The following is a 25,034-nucleotide window of genomic DNA, read 5'->3' on the forward strand; positions in this document are numbered from 1 at the left end:
ATGGGAAATAGATGGGGAGACAGTGGAAACAGTGGCAGACTTTATTTTGGGGGGCTCCAAAATCACTGCAGATGGTGATTGCAGCCATGAAATTAAAAGACCCTTACTCCTTGGAAGGAAAGTGATGACCAACCTAGATAGCATATTGAAAAGCAGAGACATTACTTTGCCAACAAAGGTCCGTCTAGTCAAGGCTATGGTTTTTCCAGTGGTCATGTATGGATGTGAGAGTTGGACTGTGAAGAAAGCTGAGCGCCGAAGAATTGATGCTTTTGAACTGTGGTGTTGGAGAAGACTCTTGAGAGTCCCTTGGACTGCAAGGAGATCCAACCAGTCCATTCTAAAGGAGATCAGTCCTGAGTGTTCATTGGAATGACTGATGCTGAAGCTGAGACTCCAGTACTTTGGCCACCTCATGGGAAGAGTTGACTCATTGGAAAAGACTCTGATGCTGGGAGGGATTGAGGGCAGCAGAAGGGGATGACAGAGGATGAGATGGCTGGATGTCATCACCGACTTGATGGACGTGAGTGTGAGTGAACTCCAGGAGTTGGTGATGGACAGGGAGGCCTGGCGTGCTGCAATTTATGGGGTCGCAAAGAGTCGGACATGACTGCGGACTTCCCTAGTGGTCCAGTGGTTAAGAATCCACCTGTCAATTCATGGGACATGGTTTCAACCCCTGGTCTGGGAAGATTCCACATGCCACATGGCAACTAAGCCTGTGCACTGCAACTACTGAAGCCTGTGCACCACAAGAGAAGGCACTGCAGTGAGAAGCCTGCACACCACAAGTACAGAGTAGCCCCTGCTGGCCGCAACTAGAAAAAGGCTGAATGCAGCACTGAAGACCCAGCACAGCCAAAAATAAATAAATAAATAAATAAAATTTAAAAAAGAAGGTACTGTGTACATATACCCCTGAGTATTACTAGTGAGTCTCCATAGATGGGGAAATAATAAATAAGTATTTTTCATATGATTTTTTAAAGATGTTTAAAAACATGCAAGCCTCATGCAAATCCATCCACCTCTACTTGCTTACAACTGGAGGAACAGTTCAAAGAGGCTATTTCACAGGTCACTGATAGGATCTTCATTTTCACGGACAGTATGTTTTGCATCCTCACTTGCCTTCTGAGTTCACAATTTTATATCACAACTACATACCAAAGAGTCTAGATTTGCCTTCTGTTGTACTAGAAAATCCCTGGTACAACATATTTCAAACTGCAATTTACTCTTACTAGGGACAATTCATCCCACTACCCCCCTTTTCCCTCTTGGTATCCATACATTTTTCTCTATGTCTCTATCTCTGTTTTGCAAGTAGGATCATCTATACCATTTCTCCACATTCCACATATATGCATTAATATACAATGTGTTTCTCTTTCTGACTTACTTTACTCTGTATAAGTCTCTAGGTCCATCCATGTCTCTACAAATGACCCAATTTTGTTCCCTTTTATGGCTGTTGTTGTTTAGTCATTAAATTGTATCTGACTCTTTGTGACTCCATGGACTACAGCATGCCAGGCTTTCTTGTTCTCCACTGTCTCCCTGAGTTTGCTCAAACTCATGTGCATTGAGTCACTCATGCAATCTAACTGTCTCATCCTCTGCCACCTTCTTCTGCTGCCCTCAATCTTTTCCAGATGAAGGAAAGCATCAGCAGGGTCTTTTCCAATGAGTTGGCTCTTCACATCAAGTAGCCAAAGTATTGGAGCTTCAGCATCAGTCCTTCCAATGAATATTCAGGGTTGATTTCCTTTGGGATTGATTGGTCTGATCTCAAGAGTCTTCTCCAGCACAGTAATTCAAAACCATCAATTCTTTGGCCTTCAGCCTTCTTTATGGTCCAATTCTGACATCTGTACATGACTACTGTAAAATGTATAGCTGTGACTATATGAACCTTTGTTGGCAAAGTGATGTCTGTGCTTTTTATGGCTTTTTTATGGCTTCAGTTCAGTTCAGTTCAGTCGCTCAGTCGTGTCCGACTCTTTGCGACCCCATAAATTGCAGTACTCCAGGCCTCCCTGTCCATCACCAACTCCTGGAGTTCACCCAAACTCATATCCATCGAGTTAGTGATGCAATCCAGCCATCTCATCCTCTGTCGTCCTCTTTTCCTCCTGCCCCCAGTCCCTCCCAGCATCAGAGTCTTTTCCAATGAGTCAACTCTTCGCATCAGGTGGCCAAGATATTGGAGTTTCAGCTTCAGCATCAGTCCTTCCAATGAACACCCACGACTGATCTCCTTTAGAATGGACTGGTTGGATCTCCTTGCAGTCCAAGGGACTCTCAAGAGTCTTCTCCAACACCACAGTTCAAAAGCATCAATTCTTCGGCGCTCAGCTTTCTTCACAGTCCAACTCTCACATCCATACATGACCACTGGAAAAACCATAGCCTTGACCAGACGGACCTTTGTTGGCAAAGTAATATCTCTGCTTTTCAATATGCTATCTAGGTTGGTCATCACTTTCCTTCCAAGGAGTAAGGGTCTTTTAATTTCATGGCTGCAATCACCATCTGCAGTGATTTTGGAGCCCCCCAAAATAAAGTCTGCCACTGTTTCCACTGTCTCCCCATCTATTTCCCATGAAGTGATGGGAAGGGATGCCATGATCTTCGTTTTCTGAATGTTGAGCTTTAAGCCAACTTTTTCACTCTCCTCTTTCACTGTCATCAAGAGGCTTTTTAGCTCCTCTTCACTTTCTGCCATAAGGGTGGTGTCATCTGCATATCTGAGCTTATTGATATTTCTCCCGGCAATCTTGATTCCAGCTTGTGCTTCTCCCAGCCCAGCGTTTCTCATGATGTACTCTGCATAGAAGTTAAATAAGCAGGGTGACAACATACAGCCTTGACGTACTCCTTTTCCTATTTGGAACCAGTCTGTTGTTCCATGTCCAGTTCTAACTGTTGCTTCCTGACCTGCATATAGGTTTCTCAAGAGGCAGGTCAGGTGGTCTGCTATTCCCATCTCTTTCAGAATTTTATGACTTAATGGCATTCAATTGTATATGTGTACCACATCTTTGGGACTTCCCAGGTGGCACTAATGGTAAAGAATCCACTTGCCAATGCAAGAGACATAAGAGACATAGGTTCGATCCCTGGGTCGGGATGATCCCTTGGAGGAGGGCATGGCAATCCACTCCAATATTCTTGCCTGGAGAATCCCATGGACAGAGGAGCCTGGCAGACTACAGTCCATAGGATTGCAAGCAGTTTTACACAACTGAAGTGACTTAGCCTGCATGCAAGCACACCATATCTTCACCACTCATTTGTTGATGGACATTTAGGCTGCTTCCATGTCTTGGCTATGGTAAACAGTGCTGCAACAAACATTGGGGTGAATATGTGTTTTTTAATTATGGTTTTCTCTGGGTATATGTGATATAGTCACTTTAGAAGATAGCCTGGTGTCTCAGATGGTAAATAATCCGCCTGCAATGAGGGAGACCTGGGTTTGATCCCAGGGTTGGGAAGATCCAATGAAGGAGGGCATGGCAACCTACTCACTCCAGTGTTCTTGCCTGGAAAATCCCCATGGACAGAGAAGTCTGGCAGGCTACAGTCCATGGGGTCACAAAGAGTCAGATATGACTGAGTGACTAAGCACAGGGAAGTTTGTTGTAAGGCTAGATTTACCATGTGAGCAAGCAATTATATACCTAGGTATTTACCTAAGTGGACTGAAAACTTATGTCTGCACAAAAACCTGTATATAAATATTTATAGCAGCTTTATTTATAGTCACCAAAAACTAAATGCAACCAAGATGTCCTTCAACAGGCAAATGGGCAAACTGCGGTACATCTAGACAATGGAATTCTATTATAAAGAAATGAGTTATCAACCCATGAAAAAACATAAAGGACCTTCAATGCACATTGCTAAGTGAAATAAGCCAGTCTGTAAAGGTTATATACTGTATGATTCCAGTTATATGACATTCTAGAAAAAGGCAAAGCTCTTGAGATGATAAACAGATTTGTGGTTGTGCTAAGAGAGAATGGATTACGGTTGGGGAAAGACAGTGGCTGAGTACCAAAGGAGTGTATAGGAGAATTTTTATGGTGATAGAACTGTTCTGTATGCTACTTGGGTGGTAGACATATGACTATATGCATTTGTAAAAATCCATATGAATACATATAACAAGGAATAACCTTTAATGATGTATACAAGCAAAAGAACAAAGCAAAATATCAACCAGGTTAGTGGGAGATGCCAGGATGGAATGTATACTGTGACAAATGAATGTATCTACATTATAAATGTGTGTAAAAACTGCACTGAATGGAGGGGTAATAAACGAGTTATGTGAGCAACTTTTAACAAATGGTATTTTGACAGACACTATAAGGTAAAGCCTAAAGAAGAAAAACAAACACTGGACTGTAATTGGTAAAGTTGTTTCTCAAGGAGTAAGGATGAACAATTCTGGTTGTGCTATATACATGTATAGTATCAGAACTGAGCAAGTAAGCAAATAGTTGATGGATGGTAGGTTTTTCATTGTCAGAGACGGAAGTTAAAGATCAATAAGAAAAGAATACTATGTCTCCAACTGTGATCTACTGCCAAAAGGCTTAAGTATGAACTCATGTTTAGGTTAACATAGATGCTGATGAATAGATACAGAAATAATTATAGATACATACGTGTATACGGTTTAAAATACATCCATATACTTCCTATTTCGTAGGCCTGCCCAGTTTAAGGGTTTAGAAGTAGCAACATCTCACTAAAGAATATACTGAACATCCAGATCTTGGTCTCTAATTCTCTTCCTCAGTGGGAAGAGAATGACATACCAAACTGGAAGCCCAAGGAAATGGACCCAGCAGGCAGCAGTATTTAGGAAGAAGAAGTGAATGAGACCAAGAAAGTGGGAGAGTGCCAGGAAGGACCCAGAAATAAAGAATGTGGAGAACGAGGTGGTCAGCAAAGTATGCTGCAGAGGTCACATGGGGCAGAGGGCTGTGACCACCAAGAAGTCACTGGAGATGAAAGAGCAGCTCTGGGGAAATGGGAGTAGAGGCTTGCATACACTGAGGAACAGACCACAGAGGGGACAATCAGGAGATGCAGTCAGTGAAAGTACTAGGAGGAGGCTGATGGCACCAGAGCTGATGGGACCTGTTGATGAGAGATTGTCTGTGTTTTCCCTACAGGGCCATTAGAAATGTTTTCTTGAGAAAAAATATATAACAGATAACACACTACTTCAGAAATACACTCCCAAATTATGGTTGAGTCTAAATGCTAAAACTCAAGGTTAGAAAATTCATTACTTAGGATTGTTTTATATTGAAGATCAACATTTATTTAAATGTAATGTTTTATCTTCATACATGGCATTAGCATGTTTGCATAGAGGAGAGTGTATGAGAATTTCATCATGTTCTTATCATAACCTATGTTTCAGTTTCACACTCATATTTTTTTGCCCAGACTCTCTACTTTCTTTTGTCTGACACCTATAATGACAGAGGGTATAACTTACGCTAACAATTGATTATCCTTTACAAGAGAAGTTCAAATATGAGCCTAATTAAAGAATTTCCTAACACTTCTTCCTTGCTAATAAGGAAATCCCCTGACATGTCACTCAGACTTTCATTTGTGTGCATGCTTACACACGCTGCTACCGCTCTCTTCTCACCATCTGGAAATACCATTTGTCACTGGGAGTAATTGGCCAATTTGCTGGGTTTGCCCTTTAAATGTTCCATGTTCTCCTGACACCTGTGAGTTTCATTTAGAGGTTTTCAGAGCTTTTTATTCAAAATGGAACTGTTTGGAAAGGTGTTCTGAAGGACCGATTTGACTACAGTATCCTTTAATCAGAAGACAACACTGTTCTCACATGAAAGGCACACAGCCTGAACTATGGGGAATGTAGCAGGCTGACACTAGATATACTCATGACATGTTATACTCAGAATTTGTTATACTCACAACCACAGTCTCAACCACAACAGGGAATCACCACAAAATGCTACAGCCACAACTTAGCATCACAACATGTTACCATCACAATTACAACTGTAAAAATTTCCATCATTAATGATGAGTTATAACATCACCAAAACAGGTTACAACTGCAAGTAATTTTGCCACATCAAGTCTGGCTAACACTGTCTCCATACTAAGGTCAGATCTTGACAACATATTAAGATTAAAGGTTTAAATCTTTGCATGACTTGGGGGGAATGAAAAGTATCTGGCCTTGGAGGAGGGTATCACTATGAAGGGCTGACAGGAGGTGGTTTCTCTGTGGTGATAGAACAGTTCTGCGTCCTGACTATAGTTACAGTTACTCAAATCTACCTGTGATAAAATGTCATTGACACATAAGTGCATGTGTACACATACACACAACTCACACACACACGAGTATATACAAAATCTGATGAAATCTGAGTAAGGTCTATATATGACTTAATAACAGCAATGTACCAGTGTCGGCTTCCTGGTTTTGACAACGTAACTATAGTTTTGTTAGGATATCAGGAGAAGCTGGTTGAAGGGTACACAGGAATTCTCCTGAACAGTTTATTTATTTAGTTTTACAACTTCTTGTGAGCCTTAAACTATTTCAAAATCAAAAGATATTTTAAAATATATTTGACTTGCTATGGGTGTCTTAAAAATAATTCTTCTCATGATGAGATTCGCTCCTCCCATCCGAAGAGTGACAGGCTCCCCAGGTTGGGAAGGCTGTGCCCAACAAGTCCCTGACTTCAGGTACAATAACTGGTGCCAACTGGCAAATGGCATCTGCTAGTATGGACACATTATCCTGTGCAGTGCCGTGGCTTAAGGAACATCAGGGGAAATATGTGGCTTTTAGTCATGTAGATTAGTCTTGTAAATCCCCCTCCCCCCACAGCTGCACAGCCTACATCATTCCAAGTGAAGCCCCAGAGGTTGGCTGAGAACCACTCTTCCAACCTGGCTGCTGTGTAATCCTGTCTTTAGTGAGAATAAGGCATTTGGACAAATCGATGCTCCTACCTTTACCCTTGTCAGGTTTGTAGTCACCACCCCCTACTATGTCTTCAAGATCCTTGTCTGAAAAACCTGGAGAAAATGAAACACACATCTCAATTCCCAAAAACATTTCTCAGTGACAAGAAATCTGTTACTTAATGTTGTCTAACATACCCAGAAAGTGATTGCCACTGAACAGGGTTTGTGATGAATGCAGTAGGCAAGACTCTCAAGGGGCCCCCAGAATCCCTCCCCAACAGTGTATACACCCCAGCATCCCCTGACTTTGAATGCAGGGGGACCATGCATGGTATAGCTTCACCCCATGCATATAATGCTGGTGCTGCTGCTAAGTCGCTTCAGTCGTGTCCGACTCTGTGCGACCCCATAGACGGCAGCCTACCAGGCTCTTCTGTCCCTGGGATTCTCCAGGCAAGAACACTGGAGTGGGTTGCCATTTTGATATTATATGCTGAGATGAAGGGACTCTACAGTAACCAGATCAGTTTGACTTCACATTAATCAAAAGGGAGACTTTCCTGGGGGGCTTGAACTTAATCGAGTGAGCCCTTCAAAACACAGCTGACACCTTCCTGAGGTCACACACTAGAAGCGATAGACTGTCTTCCTCTCCCCCACCTCCACCCCTGCCCAATTTCCCTACTCTCCCCATCTCATCTCTGTTTTTCTCCTGGTGGCTTTAAAGAAGCAAGAAACCATTCATTCTAGAACTGCAAGGATAATGGTTCTCTCCCAATAAGCATATGAGCTTGGATGACAACCCAAGATCAGCTGAGACCCCAGACCCAGATGACACTATGACTGCAGCTGCCTGAGGCCCTGGAGAGAAAACTCAGCTTAGCTGTTGCTGAACTCCTAACCAAAGGAAACCATTTGTGATAATCTGTTATGCAACAATAGAAAACTAATCAAGGAAACCAAAAAAGCTATTTTATTATAGCTCAACCATTGAGTACACATCTTTTAACATTCTGTGTGATGAAATGGGAAGCATGCTTAAAGCATTTCTATTCCACTCCAAAGTCCTATAGTTGTCTCAAAAAGCACATGTGTGACTGTTTCAATTTTGCTTTGTATTAGCTGCTTTCTGTCATGGAAGATCACTTTTACTAGAAAGAAAGAACGATGTGCTAACTATGGTTATGGCGATTTGAGTATTTGGCAGATGCTTTCTTGAAAATGAATAAAATGGGGCTGTCCCTTTAAAAAATACCACTGGCAATATTTGTTAAAATTTCAAACAAAGAAGAATTTTGAAAAATCTATATCTACCACTGTGAGTTTAACAGCTCTCTAATATGTAAAGACTTTTTCTAATGAGATGGGTGGTGACATTAACAAATGTGAATTTCGGACACTGCATAATGAAATAAGGCATTATTTGAAGCTCAAAAGACCTCAGAACATCAATATTTTCCAAATGACCAAAGTGTAATGCACAAAACCGTGAATGGGTAAAAGTTCCATTAAAAGGTATTAGAGAATCCCTGTGGAATTTAATGAAATTGAGTATGGAAAACTCACTGATATGGTTTCATATTCTACACTGCACTTAACCTATAAGAAACAACCAGTGGTCAAGTTTGGGTGTCTTATCAAAAAAAAGATAGTAATCAATGATCTGAAAAGTCTATTAAAATATTCTTCCCCTTACAACAGCATATCTATTATGAAGCCAGATCTCCTTCAAATACACAACCATAACAACATATCACAAATGAGTCCATCAGGAAATGTGAGAGTCTAGCTCTTCTACTAAGATACACATTACAGAAATCTGCAAAAGGTACAATGATGCCACTTTTCCTCACTAAGTTGTCTTTTTCTTGCCATAGTTATTTCTCATAAAATGTGCTATTTATGTTAACATGTGTGTTTATTGTTGTTCATGTTTAATTAATTTTTCTGATTTTAGGTTTAATATAAGATGATAAATATCAATAGATGTGACCCACATCTCAATAGAGATCCTCAATAACTTGGTGAGTCCTGAGACCAAAATGTTTGTCAGCCACTGCTGTCAGGTCCTGCTGGGCCCTGAAGTACCCCCAGCCCTGCCAGGCCAGGAGGAGTAGCTCTGTGGGTTGCTGTACTTAAGGAGCTACACCCTGACCAGAAAGCTACAGTGCTGGCCTGGGCCAACTTGGACTTACCTCCTCCTCCTATACTTGGCTTTTTGCGGTCATGATCACGATCATTTTGATCATCCAAGGCATCAGCCAAGTTAAAATCATCTTCTGCAGGGGGCCCTACAACATAAATGAGAAAGTCAGTTGGTTAAATCATAGGTCACTCATTTGGACACCACCCCACAGCGAGCTCCACGGAATCTTTCTTTTGTGCCCTCCTCAGAACAGCCGTGTTACCTGCAGGCTTTGCTGGAGCTCTGGTCGCTCCAGGTCTCCTGGTTGTGGTGGTGACGTGATCCCATCTCTCTAAAAGGAGGAAGGGAGACAGCAAGAGGAGCACATTTAGCAACAACACACAGCAGCCATGGTATGGTCAGGAAGTCACAGCATGAGCTCAGCACTCCTGGTCCTTGAGTCCCCTCCAAGGCCTCTGAGGATGACCAAGAGATGTAGCAAGGTTCAGATGAAACAAGTTCTGCTCACTTTTCTTCAGAAGATGGATGGTGAGATGGACGTGATCCCACATTTGATTAATCTGCTGATTAGTGGAGCTGGGACTTGAGCCCACATCTACAGGAGATGATCACATGCTTCAGGGGGTTCCAGAGCTTGAGCACAACCCCTGAGAGCTCCAAGCCTTGGTTTCCACCACTCTTAACCTGGTACCATAGTCACAGATAACACCACCCAGGGGTGAAGTGACATTATGTTCCCGGTTGAGTATGGGAATGTCTCATAAACTGAAAGTGGTTATAACACCAACAAAATATTTTATATAAGTGTGGTTACTGCTGTAATACTAGGTCTTTCAGCTCAACCATATTCCTTTAAAATTGTGGACTTCTCACATCAATTACATGACATGCCATGTATAATTTTCCAATACTTTCTTTCCTTAAGCAACAAGACTATGCTGTTTAAAAAGAGAATAAAATTAGAGGTGGTCCTAAGATGGCGGAGGAATAGGATGGGGAGATCACTTTCTCCCCCATAAATTCATCAAAAGAACATTTGAACGCTGAGTAAATTCCACAAAACAACTTCTGAATGCTGGCAGAGGACATCAGGCACCCAGAAAAGCAGCCCATTGTCTTCAAAAGGAGGTAGGAAAAAATATGAAAGACAAAAAAAAGACAAAAGAGGTAGGGATGGAGCTCCGTCCCGGGAAGGGAGTCTTAGAAAAGAGAGAAGTTTCCAAACACCAGGAAACACTCTTACTGCCGAGTCTGGTGAGCCTTGGAACCACAGAGGGCAACATAACTGGGAGGAAAAATAAATCAATAAATAAAACCCGCAGATTACGTGCCCAATAGTAACTCCCCCAGTGGAGAAACAGCGCAGAAGTCTGCATCTGCCACTAGCAAGCAAGGGCTGGGCAGGGAGGCACGGGCTGCATTGCTTAGAGTAAGGACCAGCCTAAATGCCTCAAGGGCAATCTGAGGGAACTAACTGGGGCTAGCTAATCAGATTGTGGGAGAGCTACCACACGAAAAGCCCTAACCTAAGATACCGCCAGGCCTGCTCACAGAACAAAGGACTGAGCAGAGCTAGCTGGCTGCAGACCATCCCCCTCCGGTGACAGGCAGCCAGAGCCAGAAGGGGACAATCAAGGCCCTGGAGAGGCATTATCTACAAACTGCAAGCAGGCTTCGTTGCTAACCAAGACTTCTTGGGATTCTGGATGGTCAATATCCGCCTGAGAAGGTGCGCCGGTTGTACACCCAGAAATCCGAGCGGCAGGGATGAGGGAGGCAATAAGTCGCAGTGACTGCACTTGCCAAACACCTCATCACCTGAGCTGCTTGGATCTGGGAAGGGCACAAAACGCAGGCCCAACCAAGTCTGCATCTCTGAGGACTACCCGAATACCTGAACCTGAGCGGCTTAGACCTGGGAAGTTCATACAACCCAGGGCCGGCCTCAGACAGTTCCCAGCAGAGCAACCTAGAGCCTAAGCAGTGTTGACAGGGAAAGTACACACGCCATGAGCGGGGGCAAACCAGTGTGGCTGACACTGTGAGAACACACCAGAGTTATTTGTTTGCAGTGTCCCTCCTTCCCCACAGCATGACTGGACAAGTGAGCCTAAAAAAGTGTCCACCACCACTTCCTTGTGTCAGGGCAGAAATTAGACACTGAAGAGACCAGCAAACAGAAGAAGCTAAAACAGAGGGAACTGCCTTGGAAGTGACAGAGAGAAGAAATCCAGCTCCACCTACCAGAACACTGACATAAGCTTCCCTAACCAAGAAACCTTGACAAGCCACCTGTACAACCACACCCACAGTGAGGAAACTCCACAATAAAGAGAACTCCACAAACTGCAAGAATACAGAAAGGCCACCCCAAACACAGCAATATAAACAGGATGAAGAGACAGAGGAATACCCAGCAGGTAAAGGAACAGGATAAATGCCCACCAAACCAAACAAAAGAGGAAGAGATAGGGAATCTACCTGATAAAGAATTCCAAATAGTAATAGTGAAAATGATCCAAAATCTTGACAACAAAATGGAATCACAGACAAATAGCCTAGAGACAAGAATTGAGAACATGCAAGAAAGGTTTAACAAGAACATAGAAGAAATAAAAAAGAGTCAATATATAATGAATAATGCAATAAATGAGATCAGAAACACTCTGGAGGGAACAAATAGTAGAATAATGGAGGCAGAAGATAGGATTAGTGAGGTAGAAAATAGAATGGTAGAAATAAATGTATCAGAGAGGAAAAAAGAAAAACGAATAAAAAGAAATGAGGACAATCTCAGAGACCTCCGAGACAAGGTTAAACGCCCCAACATTTGAATCATAGGAGTCCCAGAAGAAGAAGACAAAAAGAAAGACCATGAGAAAATACTTGAGGAGATAGTAGTTGAAAACTTCCCAAGGGGAAGGAAATAATCACCCAAGTCCAAGAAACCCAGAGAGTCCCAAACAGGATAAACCCAAGGCAAAACACCCCAAGACATATATTAATCAAATTAACAAAGATCAAACACAAAGAACAAATATTAAAAGCAGCAAGGGAAAAATAACAAATAACACACAAGAGGGTTCCCATAAGGATAACAGCTGATCTTTCAATAGAAACTCTTCAGGCCAGGAGGGAATGGTAGGACATACTTAAAGTGATGAAAGGAAATAATCTACAGCCCAGATTACTGTACCCAGCAAGGATCTCATTCAAATATGAAGGAGAAATAAAAAGCTTTACAGACAAGCAAAAGCTGAGAGAATTCAGCACCACCAAACCAGCTCTCCAACAAATGCTAAAGGATCTTCTCTGGACAGGAAACACAAAAAAGGGTGTATAAACTCGAACCCAAAACAATAAAGTAAATGGCAATGGGATCATACTTATCAATAATTACCTTAAACGTAAATGAGTTGAATGCCCCAACCAAAAGACAAAGACTGGCTGAATGGATACAAAAACAAGACCCCTCTATATATTGTCTACAAGAGACCCACCTCAAAACAAGGGACACATACAGACTGAAAGTGAAGGGATGGAAAAAGATATTCCATGCAAATAGAGACCAAAAGAAAGCAGGAGTAGCAATACTCGTATCAGACAAAATAGACTTTAAAACAAAGGCTGTGAAAAGAGACAAAGAAGGACACTACATAATGATCAAAGGATCAATCCAGGAAGAAGATATAACAATTATAAATATATATGCACCCAACCTAGGAGCACTGCAATATGTAAGACAAATGCTAACAAGTATGAAAGGGGAAATTAACAATAACACAATAACAGTGGGAGACTTTAATACCCCACTCACACCTATGGATAGATCAACTAAACAGAAAATTAACAAGGAAACACAAACTTTAAATGATACAATAGACCAGCTTGACCTAATTGATATCTATAGGACATTTCACCCCAAAACAATGAATTTCACCTTTTTCTCAAGAGCACACAGAACCTTCTCCAGGATAGATTAACATCCTGGGCCATAAATCTAGCCTTGGTAAACTCAAAAAAATTGAAATCATTCAAAGCATCTTTTCTGACCACAATGCAGTAAGATTAGATCTCAATTACAGGAGAAAAACTATTAAAAATTTCAACATATGGACGCTAAACAACACGCTGCTGAATAACCAGCAAATCACAGAAGAAATCAAAAACGAAATCAAAATATGCATAGAAACGAATGAAAATGAAAACACAACAACCCAAAACCTGTAGGACACTGTAAAAGCAGTGCTAAGGGGAAGGTTCATACCAATACAGGCATACCTCAAGAAACAAGAAAAAAGTCAAGTAAATAACCTAACTCTACACCTAAAGCAACTAGAAAAGGAAGAAATGAAGAACCCCAGGGTTAGTAGAAGGAAAGAAATCTTAAAAATTAGGGCAGAAATAAATGCAAAAGAAACAAAAGAGACCATAGCAAAAATCAACAAAGCCAAAAGCTGGTTCTTTGAAAGGATAAATAAAATTGACAAACCATTAGCCAGACTCATCAAGAAACAGAGGGAGAAACAAATCACTGTGCTGGTTCAAGTGTGACTTATATTTTGGTTCCATGGGGTTTCTTCCTTCTCATCCCACTCTCATTTTTTGTTCCGTGTTTTGTTCAGAAACTTCCCCAGGCCAAATCTGTTTAGCTGGAGAAATGGTTTTGTCTGCACCTTCCTTCTAAAGATTTAACTCTGCCATGGCCCTCTCCACACCTCCTTGAAGGGTGTTTCTCTAACTGGGTTGTAATTAGAACTTGGATCTACTATTTAATTTTTCTGGCCACTTCCCAACCCCTCCCACAGTACTAGAAATCTTAGTTCTATACAAGAGCAAGAGGTGTGTATGAGCCCATACTGTATGCATGGATCGCTTGGCCAATAATTATGTCAGTGAACCTGAGACTTGTATTAAACACTTTAGACATTTGTAGAAGGGAATTCGTAGACTTTTCACTTATATACTAAAAGATTTTTTTTGTGTGTGTGTGCAGTTCTCATTGCAAAAATAAACATTTGTACTGAATATAAAATTTAAATTTTTTTTAAAAAAATTAGAAATGAAAATGGAGAGATCACAACAGACAGCATAGAAATACAAAGGATCATGAGACCACTATCAGCAATTATACGCCAATAAAACGGACACCTTGGAAGAAATGGACAAATTCTTAGAAAAGTACAACTTTCCAAAACTAAACCAGGAAGAAACAGAAAAATCTTAACAGACCCACCACAAGCACAGAAATCAAAATTGTAATCAGAAATCTTTCAGCAAACAAAAGCCCAGGCCCAGACGGCTTCACAGCTGAATTCTACCAAAAATTTAGAGAAGAGCTAACACCTATCCTACTCAAACTCTTCCAGAAAATTGCAGAGGAAGGTAAACTTCCAAACTCATTCTATGAGGCCACCATCACCCTAATACCAAAACCAGACAAAGATGTCACAAAAAAGAAAACTACAGGCCAATATCACTGATGAACATAGATGCAAAAATCCTCAACAAAATTCTAGCAATCAGAATCCAACAACATATTAAAAAGATCATACACCATGACCAAGTGGGCTTTATCCCAGGGATGCAAGGATTCTTCAATATCCACAAATCAATCAATGTAATACACCACATTAACAAATTGAAAAATAAAAGCCATATGATTATCTCAATAGATGCAGAGAAAGCCTTTGACAAAATTCAACATCCATTTATGATAAAAACTCTCTGGAAAGCAGGAATAGAAGGAACATACCTCAACATAATAAAAGCTATATATGACAAACCCATAGCAAACATTATCCTCAATGGTGAAAAATTGAAAGCAATACCCCTGAATTCAGGAACAAGACAAGGGTGCCCACTTTCACCGCCACTATTCAACACAGTTTTGGCCACAGCAATCAGAGCAGAAAAAGAAATAAAAGGAATCCAAATTGGAAAAGAAGAAGTAAAACTCTCACTGTTTGCAGATGACATGATCCTCTACATAGAAAACCCTAAAGACTACACCAGAAAATTACTAGAGCTAATCAATGAATATAGTAAAGTTGCAGGATATAAAATCAACACTCAGAAATCCCTTGCATTCCTATACACTAATAATGAGAAAATAGAGAAATTAAGGAAACAATTCCATTCACCATTGCAAAGAAAAGAATAAAATACTTAGGAATATATCTACCTAAAGAAACTAAAGACCTATATATAGAAAACTATAAAACAGTGGTGAAAGAAATCAAAGAGGACACTAATAGATGGAGAAATATACTGTGTTCATGGATCGGAAAAATCAATATAGTGAAAATGAGTATACTACCCAAAGCAATCTATAGATTCAATGCAATCCTTATCAAGCTACCAATGGTATTTTTCACAGAACTAGAACAAATAATTTCACAATTTGTATGGAAATACAAAAAACCTCGAATAGCCAAAGCAATCTTGAGAAAGAAGAATGGAACTGGAGGAATCAACCGGCCTGACTTCAGGCTCTACTACAAAGCCACAGTCATCAAGACAGTATGGTACTGGCACAAAGACAGAAATATAGATCAATGGAACAAAATAGAAAGCCTAGAGGTAAATCCATGCATCTACGGACACCTTATTTTTGACAAAGGAGGCAAGAATATACAATGGAGAAAAAACAATCTCTTTAACAATTGGTGCTGGGGAAACTGGTCAACCACTTGTAAAAGAATGAAACTAGAACACTTTCTAACACCATACACAAAAATAAACTCAAAATGGATTAAAGATCTAAACGTAAGACCAGAAGCTATAAAACTCCTTGAGGAGAACATAGGTAAAACACTCTCCGACATAAATCACAGCGGGATCCTCTATGACCCACCTCCCAAAATATTGGAAATAACAGCAAAAATAAACAAATGGAAACTAATTAAAAACTTCTGCACAACAAAGGAAACTATAAGCAAGGTGAAAAGACAGCCTTCAGAATGGGAGAAAATAATAGCAAACAAAGCAACTGACAAAGAATTAATCTCAAAATATACAAATAACTCCTGCAGTTCAACTCCAGAAAAATAAATGACCGAATCAAAAAATGGGCCAAAGAACTAAATAGACAGTTCTCCAAAGAAGACATACAGATGGGTAACAAACACATGAAAAGATGCTCAACATCACTCATTATCAGAGAAATGCAAATCAAAACCACAATGAGGTACCATTTCACGCCAGTCAGAATGACTGCTATCCACAAGTCTACAAACAATAAATGCTGGAGAGGGTGTGGAGAAAAGGGAACCCTCTTACACTGTTGGTGGGAATGCAAACTAGTACAGCCACTATAGAGAAGAGTGTGGACATTCCTTAAAAAACTAGAAATATAACTACTATATGACCCAGCAATCCCACTGCTGGGCATACAAACAGAGGAAACCAAAATTGAAAGAGACACATGTATCCCAATGTTCATCGCAGCACTGTTTATAATAGCCAGTACATGGAAGCAACCTAGATGTCCATCAGCAGATGAATGGACAAGAAAGTTGTGGTACATATACACAATGGAGTATTACTCAGCCATTAAAAAGAATACATTTGAATCAGTTCTAATGAGGTGGATGAAACTGGAGCTTATTATACAGAGTGAAGTAAGCCAGAAAGAAAAACACCAAAACACAAAAACACCAAAACACCAAACATATGCAAACACTAATGCATATATATGGAATTTAGAAAAATGGTAATGATAACCCTGTATGAGAGACAGCAAAAGAGACACAGATGTATAGAACAGTCTTTTGGACTCTGTGGGAGAGGAAGAGGGTGGGATGATTTGGGGGAATGTCACGGAAACATGTATAATATCATATAAGAAATGAATCACCAGTCCAGGTTCAATGCATGATACAGGATGCTCGGGGCTGGTGCACTGGGATGACCCAGAGGGATGGTATGGGGAGGGAGGTGGGAGGGGGATTCAGGATGGGGAACATGTGTACACCCGTGGGAGATTCATGTTGATGTATGGCAAAACCAATACAATATTGTAAAGTAATTAGCCTCCAATTAAAATAAATAAATTTATATTAAAAAATAAAAATAGAATAAAATTAAAATAATGAAACCAAAAAAGAGACTATGCTGTAACTGTTCCTACAACTAGAGGTAGTAGAGAGAAATGAAATTTAAGTAATGGGAGAGGCAGAGATGAAACAGGTTTAGCTTTACACACAGGAGTCACTCAATCATTAATCAACTACTGAGAAAAAAAACAGCAATAATAGAAACTAGTTGAAAGTACAAGGACTGATAAAGTTATACTATGCCAATAGCAACCTTAAGAGAGCTGTAAGAGTGATACTATTATCAAATAAAATAGTCTTTAAGACAAAAATTGTTACAAGAGTCAAAGAGTAACATTTTATAATGATGAAAGGATAAACACAGCAGTAAGACATAAAAGTTTAAACATATGTGCACCTTACAATAGAGTCCCCAAAATATACAAAGTAAAACATTACAAAATTGAAGGGAACATAAGACAGTTCAACAGTAATAGTTGGATATCTCAATATAATTCTTTCAATCATAGCTATAACAAAAAGAAAATACAAGATTTGAGCAATACTATAAATCAACCAGATCTACCAGACATCTATAGAACACATCCCCTCAAGCAGGAAATACATTCTATTCAATTGTACATGGGACATTCTCCAAGACAGACCACATACTAGGCTTCAAAACACATCTTCATATATTTTAAGTCTGAAATCATACAAATTGTGTTCTCCAACCGCAGTGGAATGAAAACAGAAATCATTAACATAGGGCCATTTGAAAAATTTCCAGTTATATGGAAATTACACCGTACATTTCCAATAACAATAGGTCAAAGAAGAACTCACAAAGGAAATCATAAAATACACTGAGATGAATGAAAATAAAAACAACATACTAAAACTTACATCATATGAAAGTAAACCACTGACAAAATGAAAAGACAACCTACTGAATGAGAGAAAATATTCACAGATGATTTGATCAATAAGGGATTAACATACAAATATATAAACAACTCGTACAGTTCAACAACAGAACAACAAACAACCTGATTAAAAAATAGGCAGAAAAACTGAACAGAGATTTTTTCCAAAAGAGGCATGTAGATGGCCAATAGACACATGAAAAGAGACATATCACTAATCATTAGGCAAATGCCAATCAAAACCACAATGATTACCCTCACATCTGTCAGAATGGCTATAATCAAAAAGACCACAAAAAATTGTTGGCAAGAATGTGAAGAAAAGGGAACCCGTGTGCACTGCTGCTGGAATGTAAATTGGGGCAGCCGCTATGGAAAATAGTATGGAGGCTTCTCAAAAATCTAAAAATAGAACTACTATATGATCTGGCAATTTCACTTCTATGTATACTTCAAAAAGAAAAATCCAAAACACTAATCCAAAAAAAAATACATGCACAGCAATGTTCATAGCTGCATTATTTACAATAGCTAAAGATATGGAAACCATAAAAAAGAATGAAATTTTGCCATTTGTAACAACACAGAAGGACTTGGATGGTATTATGCCAAGTGCAGTAAGTCAGACAGACAAATACTGTATCATTTATATATGGAATCTAAAAAAATAGAACTAGTGAATATAAAAAAAAAAAGAAACAGACTCACAGAGAACAAACTAGTAGTTACCAGGGGTAGAGGGAAGGGGGAGGAACGAGATAGTGGTGGGGGATTAAGAGGGACAAACTGCTAAGCTACAAAGGATATATCATCGTGCAACACATGGAATATAGCCAATATTATATAACAACTATAAATGGAGTATAACCTTTAAAAATTGTGAACCACTAAATTGTACACCTGTAACTTACATAATATTGTACATCAACTATACTTCAATTTAAAAATGGGCAAAGGACTTAAGACATTTCTCCAAAGAAAACATACAAATGGCCATTGAGTACATGAAAAGATCCCCACATCACTAATTATCAGGGAAATGCAAATCAAAACCACAATGAGACATCATCTCATACCTGTTGGGAAGATAACTATCAAAAAAAAAAGATAAATGTGTTGATGAGGATGTGGAGCATAGGAACTCCTTGTACACTGTCAGTGGGAATGTAAAATGGTGTAACCACTATGGAAAACAGTATGGAGGTTCCTCAAAAAAAATTAAAATTAGCACTATCAAAAAATAAACAACCCAATCAAAAAAGGTGTAGAAGATCTAAATAGACATTTCTACTTCTGGATATATATCCAAAAGAAAGGAAATCAGGATCTCAAAGAGGTTCTTCCTTGGGAAGGCATTGTGTATACTTCAATGTGAAGTGTAATGCCTATTTCAATGCGAAGGCCAAATCAGTAGATGGATTTTTATGTTAAGGGAATCACAAGTGATACGTGCTGTCATTGTGTATTTTTTTAAAAAAATCTACATCATCAGTTTAGAGATAGTTTTATATCTATAATTTCCATTTGACTTTGTACCTGTAAAATGAAGAAGTACAAAATAGATAACCAACAAGGACCTACCATATAGCACAGGGAACTTGGCTCAATATGCTATAATAACCTAAATGGGAAAATAATTTGAAAAACAATGGATATTTGTATGGGTATGGCTGTAAGGTGTATTTACTGTACACCTGTAACTAACATCATTATTAATCAACTATCCTCCAATATGAAATAAAAGTTTTTTAAAATGAAGAAGTACAGCTTACCTGTCTAAATGAGGCTCTTTATGTATATCTTGTATTATGGTGATATGTATAGTTATGTGTATAGTTATATGTACAGCTTCCCAGGTGGTGCTAGTGGTAAAGCCTGCCAATGCAGGAGACATAGGAGATGCAGGTTTGATCCCAGGGTCAGGAAGATCCCCTGGAGTAGGAAATGGCAACCCACTCCAGTATTAATTGCCATGACAGAGGAGCCTGGAAGGCTACAGTTCATAAGGTTGCAAAAAGTCAGACACCAATGAAGCCAACTTAGCACACACATAGTTAGGAAAGAGAAATGACATTACTGAAACCGCTGTTTGTGCAATATTCAGAAAAGCAATTGTGACTTACGTATTATTAGCTTAAAATCCATGATTCATATAGCTCTTGTGTAAAAAATAGTTCTTCCAGCTTGAAAAAAAACAGAGATGTTAAGGACTTGGGACTCTAATTTCTGTTCAATTGATCTACATGTCTATCCTTAAGCCATGCCATAGCGTCGTGATCACGATGGCTTTGTGGAACTCTACCCTACTACTCCCAGTTTCTGGAGGATCCTGGTTTCTCTGAAGAACTACAGGTGCCAGTTCAAGAGTATATGTTCCTTGTATGTCTAGGGAACCAGCTTCTCTGTCAGAGCCTGAGCCTGTGGTGATGCAGAGCATGATGTTGAATTTGTGTACTTTTTAAGATATCATTAACTTCAGATTTTCTCATCGTGAGCCTTTAAATGGGATTTATTATCATCAACAATTGAGATGAGCAAAGTCTAGCTACTTATTAAGGAATTAGAAGAGTAGGCCAAGGTCATCAAAGCAGTGAGCTCCTAAAATAGTCATCTGTTTCTGTGAAGCCTCGCTCAAAATGACAAACTTAACAAGGATTCTCTGATGCTCAGTGAATGTAGCCAGCAACACTGCACTCCTGCTGGGAGTGCCTCTTTGTAAGGTGTGCCACAACCAAACAGTCAATAAGCTGGGCCGCTTCCCCTGGGTATGGCTCTATGACAGTGCCAATGGCATTCGGAGAAAATTGGGGCACTCATAAGAAGCTTTATTTGGCAAAAGAAAAAGCAGGTCCCCCTGTGAGATGACTGCACACAGAGTGAAAACGGGAGAGATGAGGGAAAAGGGTGTGAAGGCAGGGGAGAGAGAGGGGCAAAATTCTGAAACCAACAAGGTGAACCCTGAAAGTGTTACTCCAAGTGAAAGAAGCCAAACGTAAGTCTACACATTATATGACTCCACTGACATGTCCCAGAACAAGGAAATGCAGGGAGACAGGAAGGAGACTGGTGGTTGCCAAGGGGTCTAGGGGAGAGGAAGAATCAAGGAATCAGGGGGCACTAAGGGAAGGGAACAAGATTTCTTCTAAGGTGATAAAATGCTCTAAAATTGGCTATAGTGATAGATACACAACTGTGTGAATACACCAGAAAACATCAAATTGTATGTTTTAAATAGGTGAGTTGTATGGTATGGGAATTATCTCTAAATAAAGCTTTAAAAATATTCCAGGAGCTTCCCCTTGTACTTATAGTAAAGTGGTCACCATACCTGCTAACACCCTAAATGATCCAGCCCCTGCCAACTGCTCCTCCTTTTCTCCAACACTGTCCATACTCTAGCCACACAGGCCACCTTCTAGGCCCCAGACTCAATGAGGTTCTTTGCTTCCTCGCAGCTCTCAGACCTGATCACTTGGCCTTGAAGGCTGTTTTCTTGCTCCTGCATATCACCCTTCCTGCAAGAGGCCTCTACTGCTTAATCTAAAGTCGTCACCCCTATTTTGGGCCCTCCCTGTCCCATCACCCTATTGCATCTGCTCCAGTGCACTCCACAACACTGGAGTGCACTGGATAACGTAACACCTGAAATTGTTATATGTACTGTGTCCTTCTGGAGAAAAGGGCTCCCTGAGGGCAACGACCTAGTCCACGTGGCATGCCCAGCTCCTGGGGAAGTGCCTGGCAACAAGCAAGCACCCAGTAAACATTGTTCAATATTGATGAATGGATGTCACATACAAATACCCTGACCGAGGTGTCAGGAACTCTTTCAATAAAAAATATACAATGGAAAAAGGAGAAATGTTCTCCAACTGGAAAAACAACTAAGCCAAGGAGAGACAGATGAGCCTATCTCTCGGAAATCTCAGTCACATGAGAAGCAAGCTAAGATAGAAAAAAAAGGACAGCAGATTGACCTGGTCTTAAAGGATGCCATTCCACCAAAGACACATGTTCTGGTGGTCCCAGACACACTGGCTAATGGGCGCTGATGAAGATCAGATGGGCTGGCACACAACTGAGAAAGGGACAGAAATATTAAAAAGTCCGCCATCAGGAAATTAACAAACTTACAAATTGGGTGTGTGTTTACATGTACTATGCTTGTTTTGTTGTGTGGTCATGTTTGGTTTTGGAGATGTTAAATGATTTCATTAAAACCATCACTGTTATTAACTATATTGATTTTCCTGGGAATCTAAAAGGCCACCTGCATGTATAAGACTATGGAAATGCTCAGGAAAGGCCTGAGAATGCTCAAGGCTCTCACCTCACACCATACACAAAACTATAAATCTCTTAGAAGTTCATTTTTATGTATATGGCCCATTTTGAGTTAATTTTTGTATAAGGTGTGAGGCAACGGTCCAAATTCACTTTTTGTATGTGGATATCCAATAGTCCCAACACCATTTATTGAAGAGACCATTCCTTCCCCCACTGAACAGTCTCAGCACCTTGGTCAAAATTCAACTGGCCACAGATATAATAGTTCATCTCTAGACTCTCAATTCTATTCCATTGAGTTATGTCTACCTTTGTGATTAATACCAGAGTATTTTGATTACTGCAGCTTTGTAGTAAAGCTCTGAAATTTGGAAGTGTGAGTCCTCCAACATCTTTTTCAAGACAGTTTTGACTACCCTGGGTTTCTTGAATTTGCATATGAATTTTAGGATCAGCCTATTTCTGCAAAAATTCTATCTGGAGGTTAGACGGGAATTATGTTGACTTTGTTGATCAGTTTAAGTAGGTGTACATTCATCATATATGCTTGACTCTTACACCAGAGGCCCAGCCACAGTAAGCCCGTCCAATAAAATCAAATAACAATAATGGCTGACACTGAGCACTCACCTTGTATCAAGCCCTCTACTAAACGCTTCACAGGGGCCATCTCATTGAACTCTTACAATTATTACTAATTTATTATTATTATTAACCTCATGCAACAGATGAGGAAATGGAGGTGCAAGAAAGTCAGATAACTCACTCAAGGTAACAGTTGATAAGTGACAGAGGCAGAGTTCAGACACACATAGTCTAATTCCTGAGTCCCTGCCTTTCTCAATCCTGAATATACAAAGAGACCTTTCATACTCATTAGAAAAAAAAAGACAAGCAACCTGGCAGAAAAATGGGGGAAGGATATGAACAGACAATTCAAAGAGGAAAATGCAAATGGCCAAAAAATAGGATCTCTTTTGTCCATCATACTGGTAAAATGTTTTCAATTGGTAAAATCTGGTGATGATGAAGGTCTGGGGAAAAAGGTACTCATAACAGTATCAGTAGGAGTACGTGATGGCACAATCATTTTGGAAACAATTTGTCAGCATCTATTAAAGTATAAAATACATATACCCTTTGGCCTTGTAGTTTCATTATACTTGAGAACAAAGGAAACAGACAAGAATGCTCACTTAAGTCCCATGTGTAACTGTGCAAAATAAAAACAAACCACATGTCTGCCAGTAAGAAGTGGCATCACTGCCCATGGCTGAAGCCATACCACTGGAATGCCAGCTTCATGAAGCAAACGTTTGTGTATGAGATATAAAATGTAGTAAGCTGAATGGTGGCTCTCAAAATATATAGCCAAGTACTAATCTTATGAATGTGACTTTACTTGGGAAAAAAAGGGTCTTTGCAGATGTAATTAAGTAAAGATCATGGGATGAGATCATTTGAGATTATCCAGGTAGATTCTAAATTCAACAAAAAGTGTCCTTATAAAAGACTGAGGGGAAGACACATACATGAAGGAGAAGGGCAAGTGAAGATGGAGACAGAGATAGGAGCCACGCAGCTGCAAGCTGAAGACCACCTGGAGCCACCAGAAGCTAGGTTAGGCAAGGAAGCATTCTTCGCCTGGAGCCTTCAAAGAGGAGTATGTTCTGCCAACACTGTGATTTTGGATTTCTGGTCTCCAGAACTGGGAATGAACAAATTTCTGCGGTTTTAAGTCACCCAGTCTGTGGTACTTTGTTACAACATCCTGTAACAAAGGAAACTACCATAGAGAGCTATATTTACTCAGGTCTTCAATACATATTAATTTTTTAAGTTGTGAAATATATACATATAACTGAAATGAAGAAGCCATACACATGTTATGTAAAACATAAAACACTGAACAACCTATATGTATAGATGTTCATAACAGCAGAGAAAACTAATTGGGACCAGCATATCCCAAATTGGCTTAGGCAATTCCCTCTGGGGAATGACAGCAGGTGTTACAGGATGAGCAGGGACCAAAGCAATATCAGCTTTACTTTCTAAGTATTCATGCATGTTTAAAAGAATGGTTTACAGAATTGAAAGAGACACGTCTACCCCAATGTTCATCGCAGCACTGTTTACAATAGCCAGGACATGGAAGCAACCTAGATTTCCATTGGCAGACGAATGGATAAGAAAGCTGTGATACATATACACAATGGAGTATTACTCAGCTATTAAAAAGAATGCATTTGAATCAGTCCTAATGAGGTGGATGAAACTGGAGCCTATTATACAGAGCAAAGTAAGTCAGAAAGAAAAACACCAATACAGTATATTAATGCATATATATGGAATTTAGAAAGATGGTAACGATGACCCCATATGTGAGACAGCAAGAACATACTTTTGAACTCTGTGGGAGAAGGCGAGGGTGGGATGATTTGAGAGAATAGCATTGAAACATTTATATTATCATATGTGAAGTAGATCACCAGTCCAGGGTCGATGCATGAGACCAGGTGCTCAGGGCTGGTGCACTGGGATGACTCTGAGGGATAGGATGGGGAGGAAGGTGGGAGGGAGGGTCAGGATGGGGAACACGTGTACACCCATGGCTGATTCATATGAATGTATGGCAAAAAC

At 39.9% G+C, this 25,034-nt stretch overlaps 1 protein-coding gene across 1 annotated transcript in view; it reads right to left on the reverse strand.

Annotated features, from left to right (window-relative positions):
* The window catches only part of CD99L2 (CD99 molecule like 2), a 136,007-nt gene that overhangs the window by 14,178 nt on the left and 96,795 nt on the right, over positions 1 to 25,034 (reverse strand). Inside the window, exons 3-5 of the mRNA XM_052663558.1 lie at positions 9,405 to 9,473; positions 9,192 to 9,287; positions 7,042 to 7,107 (exon numbers count right to left, since the gene is read on the reverse strand). Coding sequence (XP_052519518.1) covers positions 7,042 to 7,107; positions 9,192 to 9,287; positions 9,405 to 9,473 — 231 coding nt within the window. The remainder of the gene's footprint in view (positions 1 to 7,041; positions 7,108 to 9,191; positions 9,288 to 9,404; positions 9,474 to 25,034) is intronic.

This window comes from Budorcas taxicolor, chromosome X, assembly GCF_023091745.1.
Source record: "Budorcas taxicolor isolate Tak-1 chromosome X, Takin1.1, whole genome shotgun sequence".
Classification (NCBI taxonomy): Eukaryota; Metazoa; Chordata; class Mammalia; order Artiodactyla; family Bovidae; genus Budorcas; species Budorcas taxicolor.